Source organism: Cebus imitator, unplaced genomic scaffold (assembly GCF_001604975.1).
Source record: "Cebus imitator isolate Cc_AM_T3 unplaced genomic scaffold, Cebus_imitator-1.0 Scaffold182, whole genome shotgun sequence".
In the NCBI taxonomy this organism is placed as follows: Eukaryota; Metazoa; Chordata; class Mammalia; order Primates; family Cebidae; genus Cebus; species Cebus imitator.
This window is the reverse complement of record NW_016107497.1, coordinates 3,634,134-3,652,824: the sequence shown is the minus strand read 5'-3', so window position 1 is coordinate 3,652,824 and position 18,691 is coordinate 3,634,134. Positions and strand designations below refer to the sequence as shown.

Below are 18,691 nucleotides of genomic sequence, written 5' to 3'. Positions count from 1 at the left end.
TGAAGCAAATGATTCAGAAGATCAGGAAAGAATTCACAGCATTTAGGAATGAAAAAAAATATTTGATGTTGTTAAGCTATTTTATTTTATTGTACTTTAAGTTCTGGGGTACATGTGCAGAATGTGCAGGTTTTTACATAGGTATACATGTGCTATGGTGGTTTGCTGCATCCATCACCCCTTCATCTACATTAGGTATTTCTCCTAATGCTATCCCTCCCCTATCCCCCAACTCCCTGTTATCCCTCCCCTAGCCCCCCATCCCCTGACAGGCCCTAGTGTGTGATGTTCCCCTCCCTGTATCCATGTGTTCTCATTGTTCAACACTCACTTATGAGTGAGAACATGCAGTGTTTGGTTTTCTGTTCTGTGTTAGTTTGCTGAGAATGGTGGTTTCCGGCTTTATCTATGTCCCTGCAAAGGACATGAACTCATCCTTTTTTATGGCTGTATAGTATTCATGGGATATATATATGCCACATACAAATCAGTACATGTGCCTGATTTTTTAATGATCACCATTCTAACTGGTGCGAGATGGTATCTCCATGTGGTTTTGATTTGTATTTCTCTCATGACCAGTGAAGACCTTTTTTTCACATGTTTGTCAGTTGCATAGATGTCTTCTTTTGAGAAGTGTCTATTCATATCCTTTGCCCACCTTTTGAAAGGGTTGTCAAGTTTATAGAGGCATGCATCTTTAAGAAAATAATATTTGTGCTTTTCCAGAAATGACCAAGGTCAGGAACCTTCTTTTTATCAGCTGTCACAGAGATAGGCCTTTTGGCATTTTTGCCCTTTGCCATTTAGGCTAATCGTTTCCCCTGCTTAAGTACATGTTTTAGGTACCTCTGAATTCCTTTACTACAAACTTTGGCCAGAAGACTCTGATTTTAATCTTAACTAATGTAAAATACTATAGGAATACTCCATGATCTTTTAAAATTATTTGTCACACTTCAGAAGTATAAGTAGGCTGAAGTAGGCTGATGATATTGAAAGACTCACAGTTTTAAATAAATTTATTGGCAAAAAAGAGTGTCAACAAAAGTAAATCTTCCAGTTAATTAACATTTGCATGTTTAAGCTGAATTATTTTTCATTTTTGCTCAATATAAAGAAATTATATTTTTCTATGACTTACTAACATATCTGTGGTTTAAAATCATTATTGTTGGATATTACATTTATGTGCCAGGCCTTTTTAAAGGCATATATAGTTTCCTTTACACAAAGTGACCCAGGGTGATGTGTGATGGGTATTATCTATACTTCTAAAAGTCTTCTCTTCTTTATTGAGTACTTCTCTCTGTTTTAATCTGTTCTTCCTCTATCATTATTTCTGTTCAAGGTATTTTCTAATGTGTGTTCAAAATAAAGCAGGCATTAAATTCAGTACAATAAATGACTTTTTTTTACATGCTCTTCCCAAGCATTGACTCCATTAAGACAGAACCAGCTCTGGAATTTTCCAATAGAACTAAGCATTTAGATTTTTTTTAAAGATCTACTTCAGAGGCCTCTTGAGTTCTTTAGTCTGTATCTGTTTTCTTGAAGGCAAAGATGCCAGAAAGAAAAGGTTTTACTAGAACTTGACCACGTCATGTAACCCATGCTTATAAGTAACATGTAATTAATCTTGAAATGACATCTAAAGGCAATCTGATACTGACACCATTAAGAAGATGGACAGAAATCATGTGCAAAAGATTTTTAAAGCATCCCCAGGACTGATTCTTCAGCTATGTTCACCTCGTTTAGGCTCCTAAAGGCCCAGGTAAAGTACTGAGCAGTTTTATAGCTTTACCAACATTCAGTCACGCCAGGCAGGAAGCTGGCTGAGTCATGCACTTGCTGATGTGTATCTAGTCTCTGTTTCAGTTGTCACTGCATAGAATTTCCAGTGATTCTTAGATTTCATAAATAATTTTTACTCATTTTGTTTTTTTCAGGGCAGCATAACTACTTATGTGCTGGAAGAAATGACTGCATCGTTGATAAAATCCGCAGAAAAAACTGCCCAGCATGTCGCCTTAGAAAGTGCTGTCAGGCTGGCATGGTTCTTGGAGGTAACTCTGATGTTTTCATCAGTAATATACTGCGTAATCTTTATACTGTAAAACTGTGTGTCAGAAAATTGTAATTTCTTATTCATCTTGGTTTTGTTTTTTCCATCTTGGTTACTGGCAGTGACTCTGCACATATGAGTGTCTGAATGAAGCAACCAATACCATTCCATTAACTTTACAGGATTCCAGCACTTTGAGGTCTGTTACGAGAAGAAAACTCCATTCATCTATATTGCCTATAAGTAGAGGTTATGGGCAATGCACTGACCTGTCCTTAAGTAACATGTGTTGAAGTCTAGGCTTTGCTGCCCACGTCCTGTGTGACCACAGCTCTTCCTGGGCATTAGCCTACTTATCTATAAAACAAGAGCACTAACGTTCCTTTCAGCTCAAAAATTGATTCTGCAAATTGGTCAGGTACATTGCTTTCTAGCTTCTCCAAGTGATTGATTAAAGCAAGATTACTGGAACTGGGGTAGGAATCCATTTGATGAAGAGTTATATTAATAAATCCCTTTTCCCATATTTTTGTTATTATTAAAATCTCTAAAACTTTCAGTAATATAGCACACATTTAAAAAATTAACGTCAGATAATGACAGATAGTTTGAATGAAAACTTAACAGAGTAAGGGAGATCAAGCAAGCCACGGTTATGCAAGACAATCCTACTCCCTGCATTTTTTCACTTACCAACATACTGCACAACACTGTCTTGGAATGGGTGGCTTTTACATCCAGATAAAACTTTTTAAAACATGATAAAATTATTACCTAATCATTAACACTAAAAATGTTTCTTCCGTGCACCAACTATAAACAGCTTGTGTTCCATAACGTTATGTGTATCTTCCTTTGGGAAATGCTATACTTAGACCAATGCTTGTCAAGTTTACAGAATATGCAGATGTCATCTCCTTTGTTTTTGCAAACATGCTGGGCCAAAATTAATCACTCGGGTAACATGCTAGGCATTTTATAGTAATTCATGTAATTAGATCACACATAGAATTTTATAATTTCTGGATTAAAGATTTGTTTTCCCTAAGTTAATGGCAGTGATTAGGTTGGCAGTAGTTCCTGGCTTACAAAGGTACTCAATAACTTTCTATTAACTACATAAACCCACACTCTCAGCAGATTAAAATTGTTTTTGAGACCCACACCTCAATTACCATCTCTTTGTATTTCTGTTTCCACTCAGAAGTCTTAAGGAACCACTGAAATTTTAGAAAATACAACTTTCTCACAAAATCACATATCTACTCAATGTAGGAGCTGGAAGAAAGACCTGAAGGTATTCTGACTCTGGCACAGCCACTGTTTTCTTCTCAGCATGATTGCCTTAGAAAATAGCAGAGACTCTAATGCTGAAACTTAGATTCCATTAAGATCTTTAATCTTGAGTGTTTTCCCAATGACTTTAAAAGACTTCAATTTTATCAAAGGATAGAAATGGTAGAGTTCTGGATAGAACCTTCAGAATATTCCTAGGGATCAGCAATATAACCTAGAGAATTTTATGTTATCTCATAATATTCTAGAGCTTTAGCATATTATTTATTTATTTACTTATTTTTGAGACAGAGTCTCACTCTGTCACCCAGGCTGGAATGCAATGGTGCGATCTCCACTCACTGCAACCTCTGCCTCCCAGGTTCCAGCAATTCTCCTGCCACAACCTCCCAAGTAGCTGGGATTTCAGGCACCTGCTATCATGCCCGGCTAATTTTTGTATTTTAGTGGAGACAAGGTTTCACCGTATTGGCCAAGCTGGTCTGGAACTCCTGACCTCAGGTGATCCACCTGCCTCAGGCTCCCAGAGTGCTGGTATTACAGGCGTGAGCCACTGCATCCAGCCTTCAGCGCATTGTTCTAGTATCTGTAATCCTTTATTATCTTCTCTAACCAAACTGCTTGTTACTTTAGCCTGTTATTCCTATGCTTCCCAAACCATACTCTGCGTATTTGACAGCTATTGCTACATTCTTAACCTTTTATATTACTTACTTGCTTAACTCTAATCAATCAGTCCTTCCCTCCCTCCCTGTCCCCCTTCTCTTCTTTTCCCTTCATTTCCCTTCCTTTCCTTCTTTCCCTTCCTTTTTCTCCTTTCCTCCTTTCCATCCTCCCTCTTCTCCCTCAATCACTTTGTAACTTGCACCCCATCCCTCTCTTTCAATAACTGTATGCTGAGCCCTTTCTAGTTAACAGATAGTATTCTAAGTCCTGGGCATATAGCAGCAAACAAAATGGACAAAATTCCTGCCCTCACAGATCTTACACTATGGGAGGAGGAGCAACAAATACACATGTCAAATAGTGATAAGTGTTGTGAAAAGATACTAAGCACAGTTAGTAGGGATTATCAGGAAGGGGAATCACTTCTGAACTCATTTGTCTAATTAATATTTTTGTTTTACTTAGCCTTTTCCTAAGCAACAGTGTCTCTGAAATCATGGATTTGATATGCCATTTAATGTCTTTTTCTAAAAGACATTAAAATACATTCTTAACTATTTGAATACATATTTAACATACCACCTAAAAACCGTGTGTGTACCATAAATGAGTATGTGTTACATTCTGGGAAAGAGTGTATTAGACCATTTTTTTCCAGCTATCGCAGCTATGTTTGTTTTTTTCAACTTTCATTTTCGCTTCAGTGGGTACAAGTGCAGATTTGTTACCTGGGTATATCATGTGACACTAATGTTTAACGTGCATATGATCCCATCACTGAGGTACCGAGGTACTGAGCATGGTTTTTCAATCCTTTCTTCCTCTCCCTTCCTCCTCTAGTAGTTCTCAATTTCCACTGTTGCCATTTTTAGGTTCATGGGTTCTCAATGTCTAGCTCCCACTTATAAGTGAGAACATGCAGTATTTGGTTTTGTTCCTATGTTAATTTGCTTAGGATCATGGCCTACAGCTACATCTATGTTGCTGCAAAGGACATGATTTTGTTCTTTTCATGGCTGCATAATATTCCATGCTGTATATATACCACATTTTCTTTGTTCAATCCACTATTAATGGGCGCCTAGGTTAATTACATGTCCTTGCTATTGTGAGCAGTGCTGTGATGAGTGCATGTGTCTTTTTGGAAGAACAATTTGTTTTCTTTTGGATATATAACTAATAATGGGATTGCTGGGTCTAATGATAGTTCTAAGTTCTTTGAGAAGTATTCAAGCTGACTGCTACAGTGGATGAACTAATTTACATTCCCACCAACGTATATAAGTATTCCCTTTTCTCCACAGCCTCACCAGCATCTGCTAGGTTTTGAGGGTTTTTTGGGTTTTCTTTTCTGATTTGGACTCTCACTCTGTCACCGAGGCTGGAGTGCAGTGGAACCATTATGGTTCACTGTAGTCTCAATCTCCTGGGCTCAAGTGATCTTCCTACTTCGGCATCCTGAGTAGCCGAGACGATAGGCACGCACCACCATACCTGGCAAACTTTTTATTTATCTTTTTTTGTAGAGATGAAGTCTCACTATGTTGCCCAGTCAGGTCTCAAACTTGTGGCATCAAGTGATTTTTCCCAGCTCAGCCTCCCAAAATGCTGAAATTATAGGTGTGAGACACTTCCGCCTGGCATGAGTTTTTAATAATATTCATTCTGACTGGCGTAAGATGGTATGTCTTTGTGATTTTGATTTGCATATCTCTAATGATTAGTGATGTGGAACAGTTTTAAATGTTTGTTGGCTGCTTGTGTGTCTCCTTTTGAGAAGTGTCTATTCAAATATTTTGACTATTTTTTTTTTTGGTGACACTGTTTTTTTGTTTGTTCAACTGTTTAAGTTCCTTATAGATTCTGGATATTTGACATTTGTTGGATGCATAGTCTGTGACTATGTTCTCCTATTTTGTAGGTTGTCTGTTTACTCCATTGATAGTTTATTTTGCTGTGCAGAAACTCTTTTGTGGAATTAGGTCTCACTTGTAAATTTTTGTTTTTGTTGCAATTGCTTTTGAAGACTTAGTCATAAATTATTCCCCAAGGCTGATGTCCAGAATTACATTTCTTAGATTTTCTTTTAAGTTTCCTATGGTTTAAGGTGTTATATTTAAATCATTAATCCTTCTTGAGGTAATTTTTGTACATGGTGCAATGTGATGGGAGGGGCTGCTGTGAAGATCTCTGAAATGCCCTGGAGACATTTTCTCCATTGTCTTGACTGTTAACCTTCAACTCCTCTTTACTAATGCAAATTTCTGCACAGGCTCAAATTTATTCCCAGGAAATGCTTTTTTCTTTTCTACCACATGGCCAGGCTGCAAATATTACAATATTTTTTTTTCCTCTGCTTCACTTTTAAATGTAAATTTCATGTTCAGATAATCTCTTTTTCATGAATATGAGCATACCTGTTTAGAAACAGCCAGGTCACATACATCTTGAATGTTTTACTGCTTAGAGATTTCTTTTACCAAATACCCCAAATATCTCTCTCAAGTTCAAAATTCCACAGATCTCTAGGACAGGGTCAAAATGCCACCAGTGTTTTTGCTAAAGCATAGAAAAAGTGACCATTATTCCAGTTCCCAATATTTTTTTCACTCCATCTGAGACCAACTCAGCCTGGACTTCATTGTCCATATCACTATTAGCATTTTGGTCACAACCATTTACCACGTCTCTAGGAATTTCCAAACATTTCCAAATCTTTCTGTCTTCTTCTGAGCCCTGCACACTGTCCCAACCTCTGCCCATTACTCAGTTCCAAAGTCACTGCCACATTTTCAGATATCTTTCTAACAGTGCTCCACTCTCCCAGTACCAATTTTCTGTATTAGTTTTTTCTCATAGTGTTACAAAGAACTACCTGAGACTAGGTAATTTATGAAGAAAAGACATTTAATTGACTCACAGTTCTTCAGGCTTAACAGAAAACATAGCTAGGAGGCCTCAGGAAACTTAAATTATGGTGGAAGGCAAATGGGAAAGAAGCCCGTCTCACCAGGGCACAGCAGGAGAGAGGGAGGGAGTGAGAGGGGAAGGGCCACACACTTTTAAACCATCAGATCTCCTGAGAACTGACTCACTAACTCAACAACAGCAAGGGGAAATCTGTCCCCATGATTTAATCACCTCCCTCCCCAAACATTAAGAATTACAATTCAACATGAGATTTAGTTGGGCACACAGAACCAAACCTTATCAGGCATTTAGACCATTTATATTCAAGGTTAATTTTGATATGTGAAGTTTTGATCCCTTGTTTAGTTGTTAACTGTTTGCTTCATTGTTTCTGTTGTGTTCTTGCTTTGTAGGGTATGCAGGCTATGTGCTTAAGTGTGTTTATGATGAAGCAGGTATGGTTCTTTTGTTTATTTAGAACTTCCTTGCAGGTGCCTCTTGTAAGCCTGGTCTAGTGGTAACAAATTCCTTTAGCACTTGATTGCCTGGAAAATATTTTATTTTTCCTTTACTTATGAAGCATAGTTTATAGGATATGAAATTCTTGAAATTTATTTTAAGAATGCTGAAAATACATCCCCAATCTCTCCTAGCTTTTAACCTTTCTGCTGAGAAGTCTGCTCTTATCCTGATGGGGTTCTCTTTGTAAGTGATCCTCACTTTTCTCTAGCTGCCTTTAAGATTTATACCTTGGTGATGTTCATTTTTATGGTATCTCACAGACGTTCTCTGGATTTCTACGTCTCTAGCAAGAATAGGAAAGTTTTCTTGAATTATTCCCTCAAATATATTTTCCAGTTTGTTTGCTTTCTCTCCTACTGTCTCAGGAATGCCAACAACACTTTATATAATCTTATATTTCTCAAAAACAGCTCATTTAAAATAATTATTTTTTATTTTTATTAGATTGGATTAGTTCACAAGATCAACCTTCAAGCTTTAAAATTTTTTCTTCTGCCTAGTCCAGTCTACTGATAAAGCTTTCGATTATATTTTGAAATTCCTTAAGTGAGGTTTTTAATTCCAGAAGCTATTAATGATTTTTTAAGATGTTCATTCCTTATTTTCCTGGATTGCATTATAAGTTTTTTTCTGTTGATTTTCAACCTTGTCTTGGATTACATTGAGCTTCCTTGCAATTCATTCTTTGAATTATTTATCTGTCATTTCTGAGTGTCCCTCTTGGTTAGGGACCATTGCTGGAGAGCTAGTGCAATCCTTTGGTGATGTCACTCAATCAGATTTTTCATTGTGCTGGAATTCTTGCACTGGTTTCTTCTCATCTGCAGACACAGGCACTTCGAATTTTTGTAATTATTTTCATGTGCATAGGAGTTTTTCTTTTCAAAAATAATTATTATTTTTTGTTCGCCTTTTTCCCCTTTTCTAGGGCTTATGCCTCTAAAGAATGTTGGGTAGGGTCTTTTCACTTTGATTCTACAGCCCTATATACTTCTTTCAGCAGGTTGTATATTGGGCTCTGCAGGTCATCGCACAAGCCCATAGGTGGCACTTATAGGTAAGAGCCGGCTGTGACCAAGATGGCTAGATATATACTTGATCCTTGTTTACTAGCAGAAGCTCTCCATTGCCTCAGGCAATGGGCTGATTTGTAGGATGCACAGTAGTCTTAACTCCCTGGTCAACCCAGGGAGATGGGAGCCACAGAGGGCAGGTTTGGACCAAGCAGGTCCACCTGCTGGTGACCTGATGGCAGGCACAAACACCAGTGCTGAGAAAGAATACAGTGGGTGGCCACCAAGCACCTAGGGTTGTACATAGACATGAAGCTGGGAAACCTTCTCATCTCCAACTTCTCTGCATGGGGTGCATCCTAAGCTCCTGATCCAGGAGAGTGGGTGCTCCAGATGTCTAGAGATCTGCTTTGGCATGGAATAGAGAGGGCCCCCCTGTACCAGGATCTCCTCACAGGAGGGGTAAATTACTATTATGAATAGTGCTGCAATCAACATGTGAATGCAGATATTTCTTCATTATACCAATTTTCTTCCTTTTGGCAGTTCTGTTTTAAGTTTTAGGAACCTCTGTGCTGTTTTCCATAGTTGCAATACTAATTTAGATTACTACCAACAGTGTATGAACATTCCTCTTTCTCCATATTCTCACCAGCATTTGTCTTTTTAGTAACAGCCATTTTAATTGGGGTGAGATGATATCTTATTGTGGGTTTGATTTGCATTTCTCCAATGATTAGTGATGGTGAGCATTTTTTCATCTATCTGTTGGCATTTGTGTGTCTTCTTTTGAGAAATTTCTGTTCAGACATTTTATCCATTTTCAAATGGGATTACCTATTTTTTTTATATTGAGTTGGGTTCCTTACATATTCTGATTATTAATTCCTTGTTAAATGAATAGTTTGCAAATATTTTCTCTCATTCTTTAGATTGTCTCTTCAGTTTGTTGATTGTATCCTTTGCTGTGCAGAAGCTTTTTAGCTTGATGAAATTCCATTTGTCAATCTTTGCCTTGATTGCCTATGCCTTGAGGCCTTACTACAAAAATATCTGCACAGACCAATGCCTTGAAGCAGTTTCCCAAACTTTTCTTGTAGTACTTTTGTAGTTTCAGGTCTTTCACTTCAGTCTATATTCCATTTGATTTTATTTTTGTATGTGGTTGATAGTGATCTAGTTTTGTTTTCTGCATATAGGTAGTCAGTTTTCCCAGCACCATTTATTGAAGAGATTGCCCTTTACCCAGTGTATGTTCATGGCACCTTTGTCAAAATGAATTGACTGTTAATACATGGATTGATTTATGGGTTCTCTATTCTGTTCCATTGGCCTGTGTCTCTTTTTATACCAAAACCATGCTGTTATGGTTGAGAATTCTCATTTCTGGCATACAGACCATTTTAATAACAAAAGATAAAACATTAGAGAGTATTAGAATGCTTTTAAAAGATTTAATAAAATCTTACAGTAGGATAATAGAGGTCATAAATATGTTTTGACATGTCATGACATAGATTTTGTTAGGAGCAGTTTGTTCTTATCTGCTTTGGTGGCTATGTTTTGATTATAAGTTTGAGTTATTTGATTTCTTCATTGCATATGCTTCTTGTTTTTAATGAATCACTTCCCTACCTTCAACAGGTCACAATGAACTTTTGCTTTAGTTCACTGCTGTACAGCACTGAGTGGGAAGATAGTTACACCCTTAAAGATGGTAATATATCTTCTAATTTAGGTGTTCTGCTTCCATCTTCTTTTCTCTAGAAAACATTTTTGTTTAATGACTCACAAAAATATTCTGAAATAAATACAGTTTTATATTTTGCAGTTGTAAAATGCTAAACTAATATAAGGTAATTAGCTCTTTCAAAAATAAGTAGCTTTCTACATAAAATAATGATTAAATGAATAGTTATCTTTGTGGAAATTTTTTAAAATCCACAGTTACAGGTTTTATGAGTTTTTCTTTTTTTCTGTTGTCTTTTTTTGGTATAGAGCCTTATCTTCACATTTTAAAAGGTCGTATTAGAAAGCCAGTTTCTCTCCTCCCCTTACCTCCTACTCCTCCACCTAGATTCAACCACTTCTCTTGACAAAGAGAATAACTTGCTGGGCTAGAGAGTATGGGTTGTGTAGTAAAGATTTTTATTGTTTTTTGTTCACTTCTCCTACACTTGACAGCCAACAAGGTTACAAGTCTTCTGAAGAATTGCAAAATTCTTGAATTTAGGACATAGTACCTTTTCTGGAAGTATAGAGAGTCCTGCTCTGTGCCTTTAATACTCTATGAACAGAAATCATTTTTCCTCTTTAAGGCATGATCTACCGTGGGTGATAGCTACCACTTACCTCTCTAAACCTCTCATAATCTTCCTCTTATGGGCATCACATTTTCCACCCCAATCTTGGCCTTTGAGTCAGCATCTCCCAGAGACAGCACCTCTCACATTGCTCCCCAAGTTCACTGCATAGGAACCCTACAGCCAACTGCTGTCTTTCTCATCAGTTTGGTTGTTTACCCTAAACACCATCTCACACATGCTAGCTGGGGATAGTCCTCAGAGTATTCATTCTCATTTCTTTGCTTAAAATTTTTCTAGGTTTGTATGGGACACCTTTTATGGTTGCCAACTAGAACTTTTCAGTAGTATCTACAAGTGTCTATGTTCTAGACTCAGTGAAAAGTTAGAATTGAGGGGTTCAAATATCTCCTACATTGCAGTTCACTTTACTTGAATGATGGAGACATATACTTTTAAAAAACCATTTCTAGTTTTTTTTTTAAATACCTGATTTCACTTTATATTTCCTATTGTCTAGCATCTTTGTTTTCTTTGAAGTATATATACAAAGGCATACTTGGTTTTAAATGGAAATTGGAGGTGAATCCTGAAAAACGGAAGGCAAACTCTTCAGTGCTATAAAGGATTGTTAAAGTATAGTGCCAGTGGACTGATCCCAGCACTGCGCAGTGGTCATCATTTCATTAATCTGAAGTAGAAGCTTGCCTCTAGACATCTTTCCATAATTTTGTACAGGTACTGTTACTATCAATTTACTTGAACCACACAGATTCTTCTGATACAACAGAAGAGGAATACAGAGATTCTTAAGGATGGGAATGCAAACACTAGCAAATTGAAAAAGCAAAGTAGAACTTTCAAATTAATATATAAAGTTAACTAGAGAAAAGAAAATAAAGGGAAACTTGAGCAGGCTAGCAAAGAAAGAAAATGGAAAGGAGGTAATTATGAGGAAGTATAATATATACTGAACATAAAATGCGTTGAAAGAAATAAAACCTTATGTATTGATTATTCTGCAATGTTAATAGACTAAACTTCTGTCAAAATCAAAAGTCAGATTGGGTTAAAAAACAATTTTATTTGCAGTTTAAAAAATAGTAAAGATATAGAAAAATTAGTTGAAAATACAAAAATCTGTATTTCTCTTTTATTATATCAGAATTAAATAATAATTATGCCTGCCCCATTTTACCAAATTATTTTATTAAAACACCCTGAAGAAGTTTAGCTTTTCTTCCCCCTGCTCCCATTCTCTACAGGGTTTTTGCTGAGATATTTCAAAATTTTTTATTTTTAGGTTATATTTAAGCTTTCACTTTTACTAAATCTCTTCTCTCTCAAGAACTTTTCATATCAGTTTTAATATAAACTCCTTCTCTTATCATCATCCATTCAGATTCAGTTACATGTACATAAGAATAATTGTACAAAACTGTTTCCTACACTATTCATCTTTTCAACACATGCTATTTAAATAAGCCATACTTTTTAATTTTTTTTTATTATACTTTAAGTTTTGGGACACATGTGCAGAACCTGAAGCTTTGTTACATAGGTATACATGTGCCATGGTGGTTTGCTGCACCCATCAACCTGTCATCTACATTAGGTATTTCTCCTAATGCTGTACCTCCTGTAGCCCCCGACCCACCAACAGATCCCAGCGTATGTTGTTCCCCTCCGTGTCCACATGTTCTCATTGTTCAACTCCCACTTATGAGGGAGAACATGCAGTGTTTGCTTTTCTGTTCCTGTGTCAGTTTGCTGAGAATGACGGTTTCCAGCTTCATCCATGTCCCTGCAAAGGACATTAACTCATCCTTTTTTATGGTGGCACAGTGTTTGATGGTGTATATGTGAAACATTATCCAGTCTATCATTGATGGGCATTTGGGTTGGTTCCAAGTCTTTGCTATTGTTAATAGTGCTACAATACACATACATGTGCATACATTCACATGTGTGTTGGCCACATAAATGTCTTCTTAAAAGAAGTGTCTGTTCATATCTTTTGCCTACTTTTTGATGGGGCTATTTATTTCTTGCAAATTTAAGTTTCTTGTACATTCTGGATATTAGACCTTTGTCAGATGGATAGATTGCAAAAATTTTCTCTCATTCTGTATTTTGCCTGTTCTATCTGATGACAGTTTCTTGTGCTGTGAAAAAGCTCTTTAGTTTAATTAGATCCCATTTGTCAATTTTGGCTGCTTTTGCCATTGCTTCTGGTGTTTTAGTCATGAAGTCTTTGTTCATGCCTTTGTACTAAATGTTATGGCCTAGGTTTTCTTCCAGGGTGTTTATGGTTTTAGGTCTTACACTTAAGTTTTTAATTCATCTTAATTTTTGTATAAGGTGTAAGGAAGGAGTCCAGTTTCAGTTTTCTGCATAAGACTAGCCAGTTTTCCCAACACCATTTATTAAATAGGGAATCCTTTCCCTATTCCTTGTTTGCATCAGGTTTGTCAAAGATCAGATGGTTGTAAATATGTGATGTTATTTCTGAGGCCTCTGTTATGTTCCATTGGTCAATATATCTGTTTTGGTACCAGTACTATGCTGTTTTGGTTATTGTAGGCTTGCAATGCAGTTTGAAGTCAGGTAGCGTGATGCCTCCAGCTTTGTTCTATTTATTTAGGATTGTCTTGGATATACAGGCTGTTTTTCAGTTCCATATGCAATTAACAGTCATTTTGTCTAATTCTGTGAAGAAAGTCAATGGTAGCTTGATGGGGATAGCATTGAATCTATAAATTACTTTGGGCAGTATGGCCATTTTGACAATCTTGATTCTTCCTATTCATGAGCATAGAATGTTTTTCCATTTGTTTGTGTACTCTCTTATATCCTCGAGCAGTGGATTGTAGTTTTCCTTCAAGAGGTTTTTTACATCCATTGTATTCCTAGGTATTATTCTCTTTGTAGCAATTGTGAATGGAAGTTCATTCATGATTTGGTTCTTTGTGTATTATTGGTGTATAGGAATGCTTGTGATTTTTACACATTGATTTTTTATCCTGATAATAAGCCATACTTTTTAATATAAAGTATTTTATTCATACAAAAAATGCATATAAAGCAAATGACATGTAGAAACAATATAATTAATATCCACACGTGTACTCAGTTGGCTTAGGAAAATGTAAATATTATCAATATCTTGAAATTGATTGCATATTTCTTCCTGATCACGTTCCTCTGTCCCTTTCTCCAGAAAGCCTCTATATCTTTAATTTGGAATTCATCATTTTTAATATTATTCTATAGGTTCTTTTAATATCTATGTCTTCCTCATCAACATATTTTTTAGTTTTGAGGTCTTTTTTTCTTAGAAATGATATGTATATTTATGCAATTTGATGTTACTGCCCAAAATTGTATTTGTGTATTTTTAATTCTGATGTGTAATATTCTGGCTTTTTTTTTCTACACTGCATTATTTCATTCTATGAGGATCTACAATTTATCCATTTTCATGTATTGATATCTGCTTCCACTTGACATTTTCTATATTTTACCTATAGTGTAATTGTGAACATTATTGCACATGTCTTCTGGTGGTTCATGTTTGAGAGTTTCTGTAGGTAAACTGCAATCCTGGGCATGAAACTGTAGATTGTAATACATGATCATGTTTTGCTTTACTAGATAATGCTAGATTATTTTTAAAGTAGTAGTATACACTTCATGGCAGCTCTGTATTCTTTTGTGTGTTTCTGTATTCTGTGTTCTTGACATTTTAGGTAGATGTTGTCTCATTGTGGTCTTACTTTGCATTTCTCTGGTTACTAGTGAGGTCAATCATATCGTTATGTTTTACTGCCTGTATTTTTCTTTATCTTTGAAATACATGTTCACTCCTTTTCTGATTTATTGAAATTCTTTGTATATTCTGGATATATATGTTATAAATACCTATGTATAGGATAGACAAGAACAAACTATCTGATAAGGTGATATGCAGAAATATAAAGGAGGCGAGAAAGCAAGCCATGCAAATATCCAAGGAAAAAGTCATTTTAGGCAGAGCAAACAGTCAGTGTAAGACCACAAGGCAGAAATATAATTTAAGGGCAAGATGGTGTCAATATGGATGGAGCATGAGGGAGAACGGAAGAGAAGCTATCTATGCAAGGGGAAGTTGGACCTTGTAGAGCTTCACAGGAATTTTAACTTCATTTTAAGTAGAATCAGGAGTCACTGAAAATAGTAGGCAAGGAGTGACATCATCTGATTTTACTCTTTAAAGTTGTATAGAAAATGGGCTACAAAAAATGAAAGCTGGGAAACCAGCCAGCATATGTTACAATAGTCCAACTGTGATTGTGGGAACTTAAATTATGGTGGAAGCCATGGAAACAGGGATTTGGATTTGGGTTATATTTTCATGGTCATCTACCAGGATTTGCTGATGTATTAGCTATGAGGTGGGAGAATAAGTGAGGTATCAATAATGACTCTAGAGTTTGGGGCCAGAGCAGGTATGTAAATGAAGTTGGAAACCTAGAAGATGTAGGTTTTGGGCCAGTGTATTAAGACTGCTCTAAACATATAAAATTTGAGGTATCTGTTAGAAATAGAAGTGGAGATGCTGAGAAGACAGTTGGATAGTTGAGTCTAGAGTTTTGGAGAAAAGCTGGGACTAGCACTATACATTTGGTAATCATTCGTGTCTAGGTGATGTTAGGGACACAGTACTAGATACAGACACCTAGAAAGAGAGCATAGATGTCTAAGAGAAGTCTGAACACTGAGCTCTGGGTACTCAAAGATTTAGAAGTTGAGAAGATGAAAAAGAGCTAGCCAGAGAGACTGAAAGAGTAACTACAAGAATGAAATATGTGGACGCCAAATGAATAAGAGTGTTACAAGAAGAAGGAAGTGATCAATGTGTCATGTGCTTACCTGGGTTAAGACCAGGACTGAAAACTGACCATTGTTTTTTGACATTTGGAAATCTTTGAAGGCCTTGCCAAGAATAATTTTGTTGGAATCAGAAGAGAAATAAGCTGATTGGAGAAGGTTCAAGGGAGAATTGGGGTAGAGGAAATGGAGAGAGGTTTCTCCACGGAATAGATTATGGGTGGGAGGGACTATTAGAGGATGCAGACAAGAGGGCAAATAATTTCAGAGAAAAGTCCCTAAATGGGTGAGAAGGAGTAAGATTTGGTACCGAAATGTCCAGAACAGAGGCAGTTCATGCATTGTAACATGAGGGAAGGCAGAGTACAGGGATAGCCATACTGTAGATTGGCCACAAAGAAAACATTCTCCAAATGGAGCTATTTTCCTCTAAACCTCCCCCAGATCATTACCTCTGCTTCTGATTCCATCCCTCAAAACCTCGTCCATCAGCTTGAATAGGAGGCAACTATTCAGCCACCTTGTCCATCCACTTTCTTATGCCTGCTTGTTCACACCCAGCATCTGAGCCCAAATGTTTCCTCCTTCCAGCAAACAAGGCCTCCTCCATGCCTGTCATCTTCTCATGTTGCTGCAGCGGGCAAGGGAATGGGGGACCACTGACCCCCACACACCTACTCTCTGCTTAGATTACCCAAAATACCAGGTGTCATTATTTTTCAGAGATGCAAAAATATAATTAATATAGTCATTGTAAACTGTCACTGAATTCTGAGTACTTTTTGCCATTGTCTATTTTCTCAATCAACAAATGCTAAAAGAAAATAACCTGAAGTTCTACAGATTTATTTGTTACTTGCATTACTTAGTAGTGGTTCTTATATGTAAAGGTTAGGAATAACTTCTTTGAACAAATATTCTATATAAAAAACCAATAAATCAATTTTTAGAAATCATGTTGCTGTTCACATTCCCATTTTAGTACTCTCTTCTGATATTCTTGTATTAATCTATGTTAGGTCAAAACAACTGCTTTAATAACTTAGCAAATATTTATTGGGAGTTCACCATGTAGTTAGCAGTTTATAAAGCTTCAAATCTACCTGGCAAATAAAATGGACCTAGCCTCTATTGTTATGGGGCAGCAAGCCTGGTGGAGGAAGGTATGTAATCTGAAGGAAACAAACAGAGGGATACCTTTTGAGAATTCTGTCATGAAGTAGGCAGTTTTATCAATGAACATCATAGAGTGCATCTACACAAACTTAGATGGTATAACCTACTACACACCTGGGCTGTATGGTACAGCCCACTGCTCCTGGGCTACAAACTGGTACAGCACATTACTCTACTGAATTCTGTAGGCAACTGTAATGCAATGGTAAGTATTTGTATATCTAAACACATCTAAAGATACAGTACAGTAAAAAATATTATCTTATGAAAACACTGTTGTGTATGTGGTCTGTCAGTGACTGAAACAGTATTATGTAGTGCATAACTGTACAGTAATGATAATAAAGACAAGGAAGCTATTCAGAGTGGGAGATGGAAAAGAAATAATAATGTATTCTTTTATTCATTTAGCAGACTTGTATTGCTGAAAGACACTGGAAAAATAAAGATGACAAACAGGTGGCACGTTTATTCAAGATCATAGTCAAGGACAGGGAAACTCTTTCTTTAGACCTCTTTTTAACATTACCTTCCCTTAGACACACACGCATGCACACACACACACACACACACACACACACAATCCCTGGCATACAATAAATACTCCATAATTGCTCCTTCCCTTCCGTTTGTGATTCATTACTTCCCCCAGAAAACTCGTTTGATCTCTGCAAATAATTTTGAGTCCCCTTTGTTTATTAACCATGGCAATTGTTTTCCCATCTCCTATAAGTTCTCAAGTTCTAGCTCAACTCCTTGGGGGTTTTGAGACCGAGTTTCGTTCTTGTCACCCAGGCTGGAATGCAATGGCACAATCTTGGCTCACTGCAACCTCTGCCTCCCAGGTTCAAGTGATTCTCCTGCCTCAGCCTCCTGAGTAACTGTGATTACAGATGCCTGTCACCATGCCCAGCGAATTTTTGTATTTTTAGTAGAGATAGGCTTTTACCATGTTGGCCAGGTTGGTCTCGAACTTCTAAACTCAGATGATCTGCCCGCCTTGGCCTCTCAAAGTACGGGAATTACAGCCATGAGCCACTGCCCCTGACCCTTCCTTGCATCTTTATAGAACAAGTGTAATACTTTTTCTTTATGACAATACCCTGTGTTCAGAAATCACAAAGACAAATGTTTACAGAGACCAGGTATATAAGTGGATCGGGTGGATAATGTTTACAGAGACCAGGTAAATAAGTGGATCAAGACTTAAGAGACCATTGGCTTACTACCAGTTTATGGAAGGAACTGAGCAAACTGCAATATTCATGCCCCATCCAAAAGCAACCATTACAACTAAACTTTAACAGATTTTGTCACCTAAGTAATTCACAGATGTTCTCATATCTCTGGTCAGCATTGCCTGAGCCAAACAAAACATTTCTGCGGGCATGATCAGATACTAGAGCCAGCAGATTGTAACCTCTGCTTAGATAATTGCAGGAATCAGGCTTCCCTTAGCTAAACAGTCACTTCATACTGATAAGTATTCCTTGCCTGGCACAAAGCAGGTGGGCCTGAATCCAGCCTGACCTCCTATCACCAGGACTTTCTCTAATTCTTTCTGAAATAATCATCCTTTTCTTCTTCAATCATTTCTCATAAAGCAGATTCTACTCATCTCCCCATCCTTTTTTTCCCCTAACATACCAGAATTCATCAAAGTAGAAACTCTCGAAATTATCCAGAAATACAAATGTAATCTGACCAGCACAGTGTGTAAACTTTCTCTTTCATTAATTTAGAAAAAGGATTATTAATTTTGAGTCTTAAATCTATCTCATAAAAGTGGAGGTGGATTGATTTTAAGGGATCAGTGAACCCATTGAAATTGTATAAAAGATTTTGCAGGGTTTGCAAATAAATGCTTA

The 18,691-nt window shown here is 36.8% G+C and overlaps 1 protein-coding gene across 1 annotated transcript in view; it reads left to right on the top strand.

The window, feature by feature from the left end:
• The window catches only part of PGR (progesterone receptor), an 81,316-nt gene that overhangs the window by 29,445 nt on the left and 33,180 nt on the right, over window positions 1–18,691 (top strand). The window contains exon 3 of the mRNA XM_017545921.2: window positions 1,953–2,069. Within this exon, the coding sequence (XP_017401410.1) occupies window positions 1,953–2,069 (117 nt within the window). The remainder of the gene's footprint in view (window positions 1–1,952; window positions 2,070–18,691) is intronic.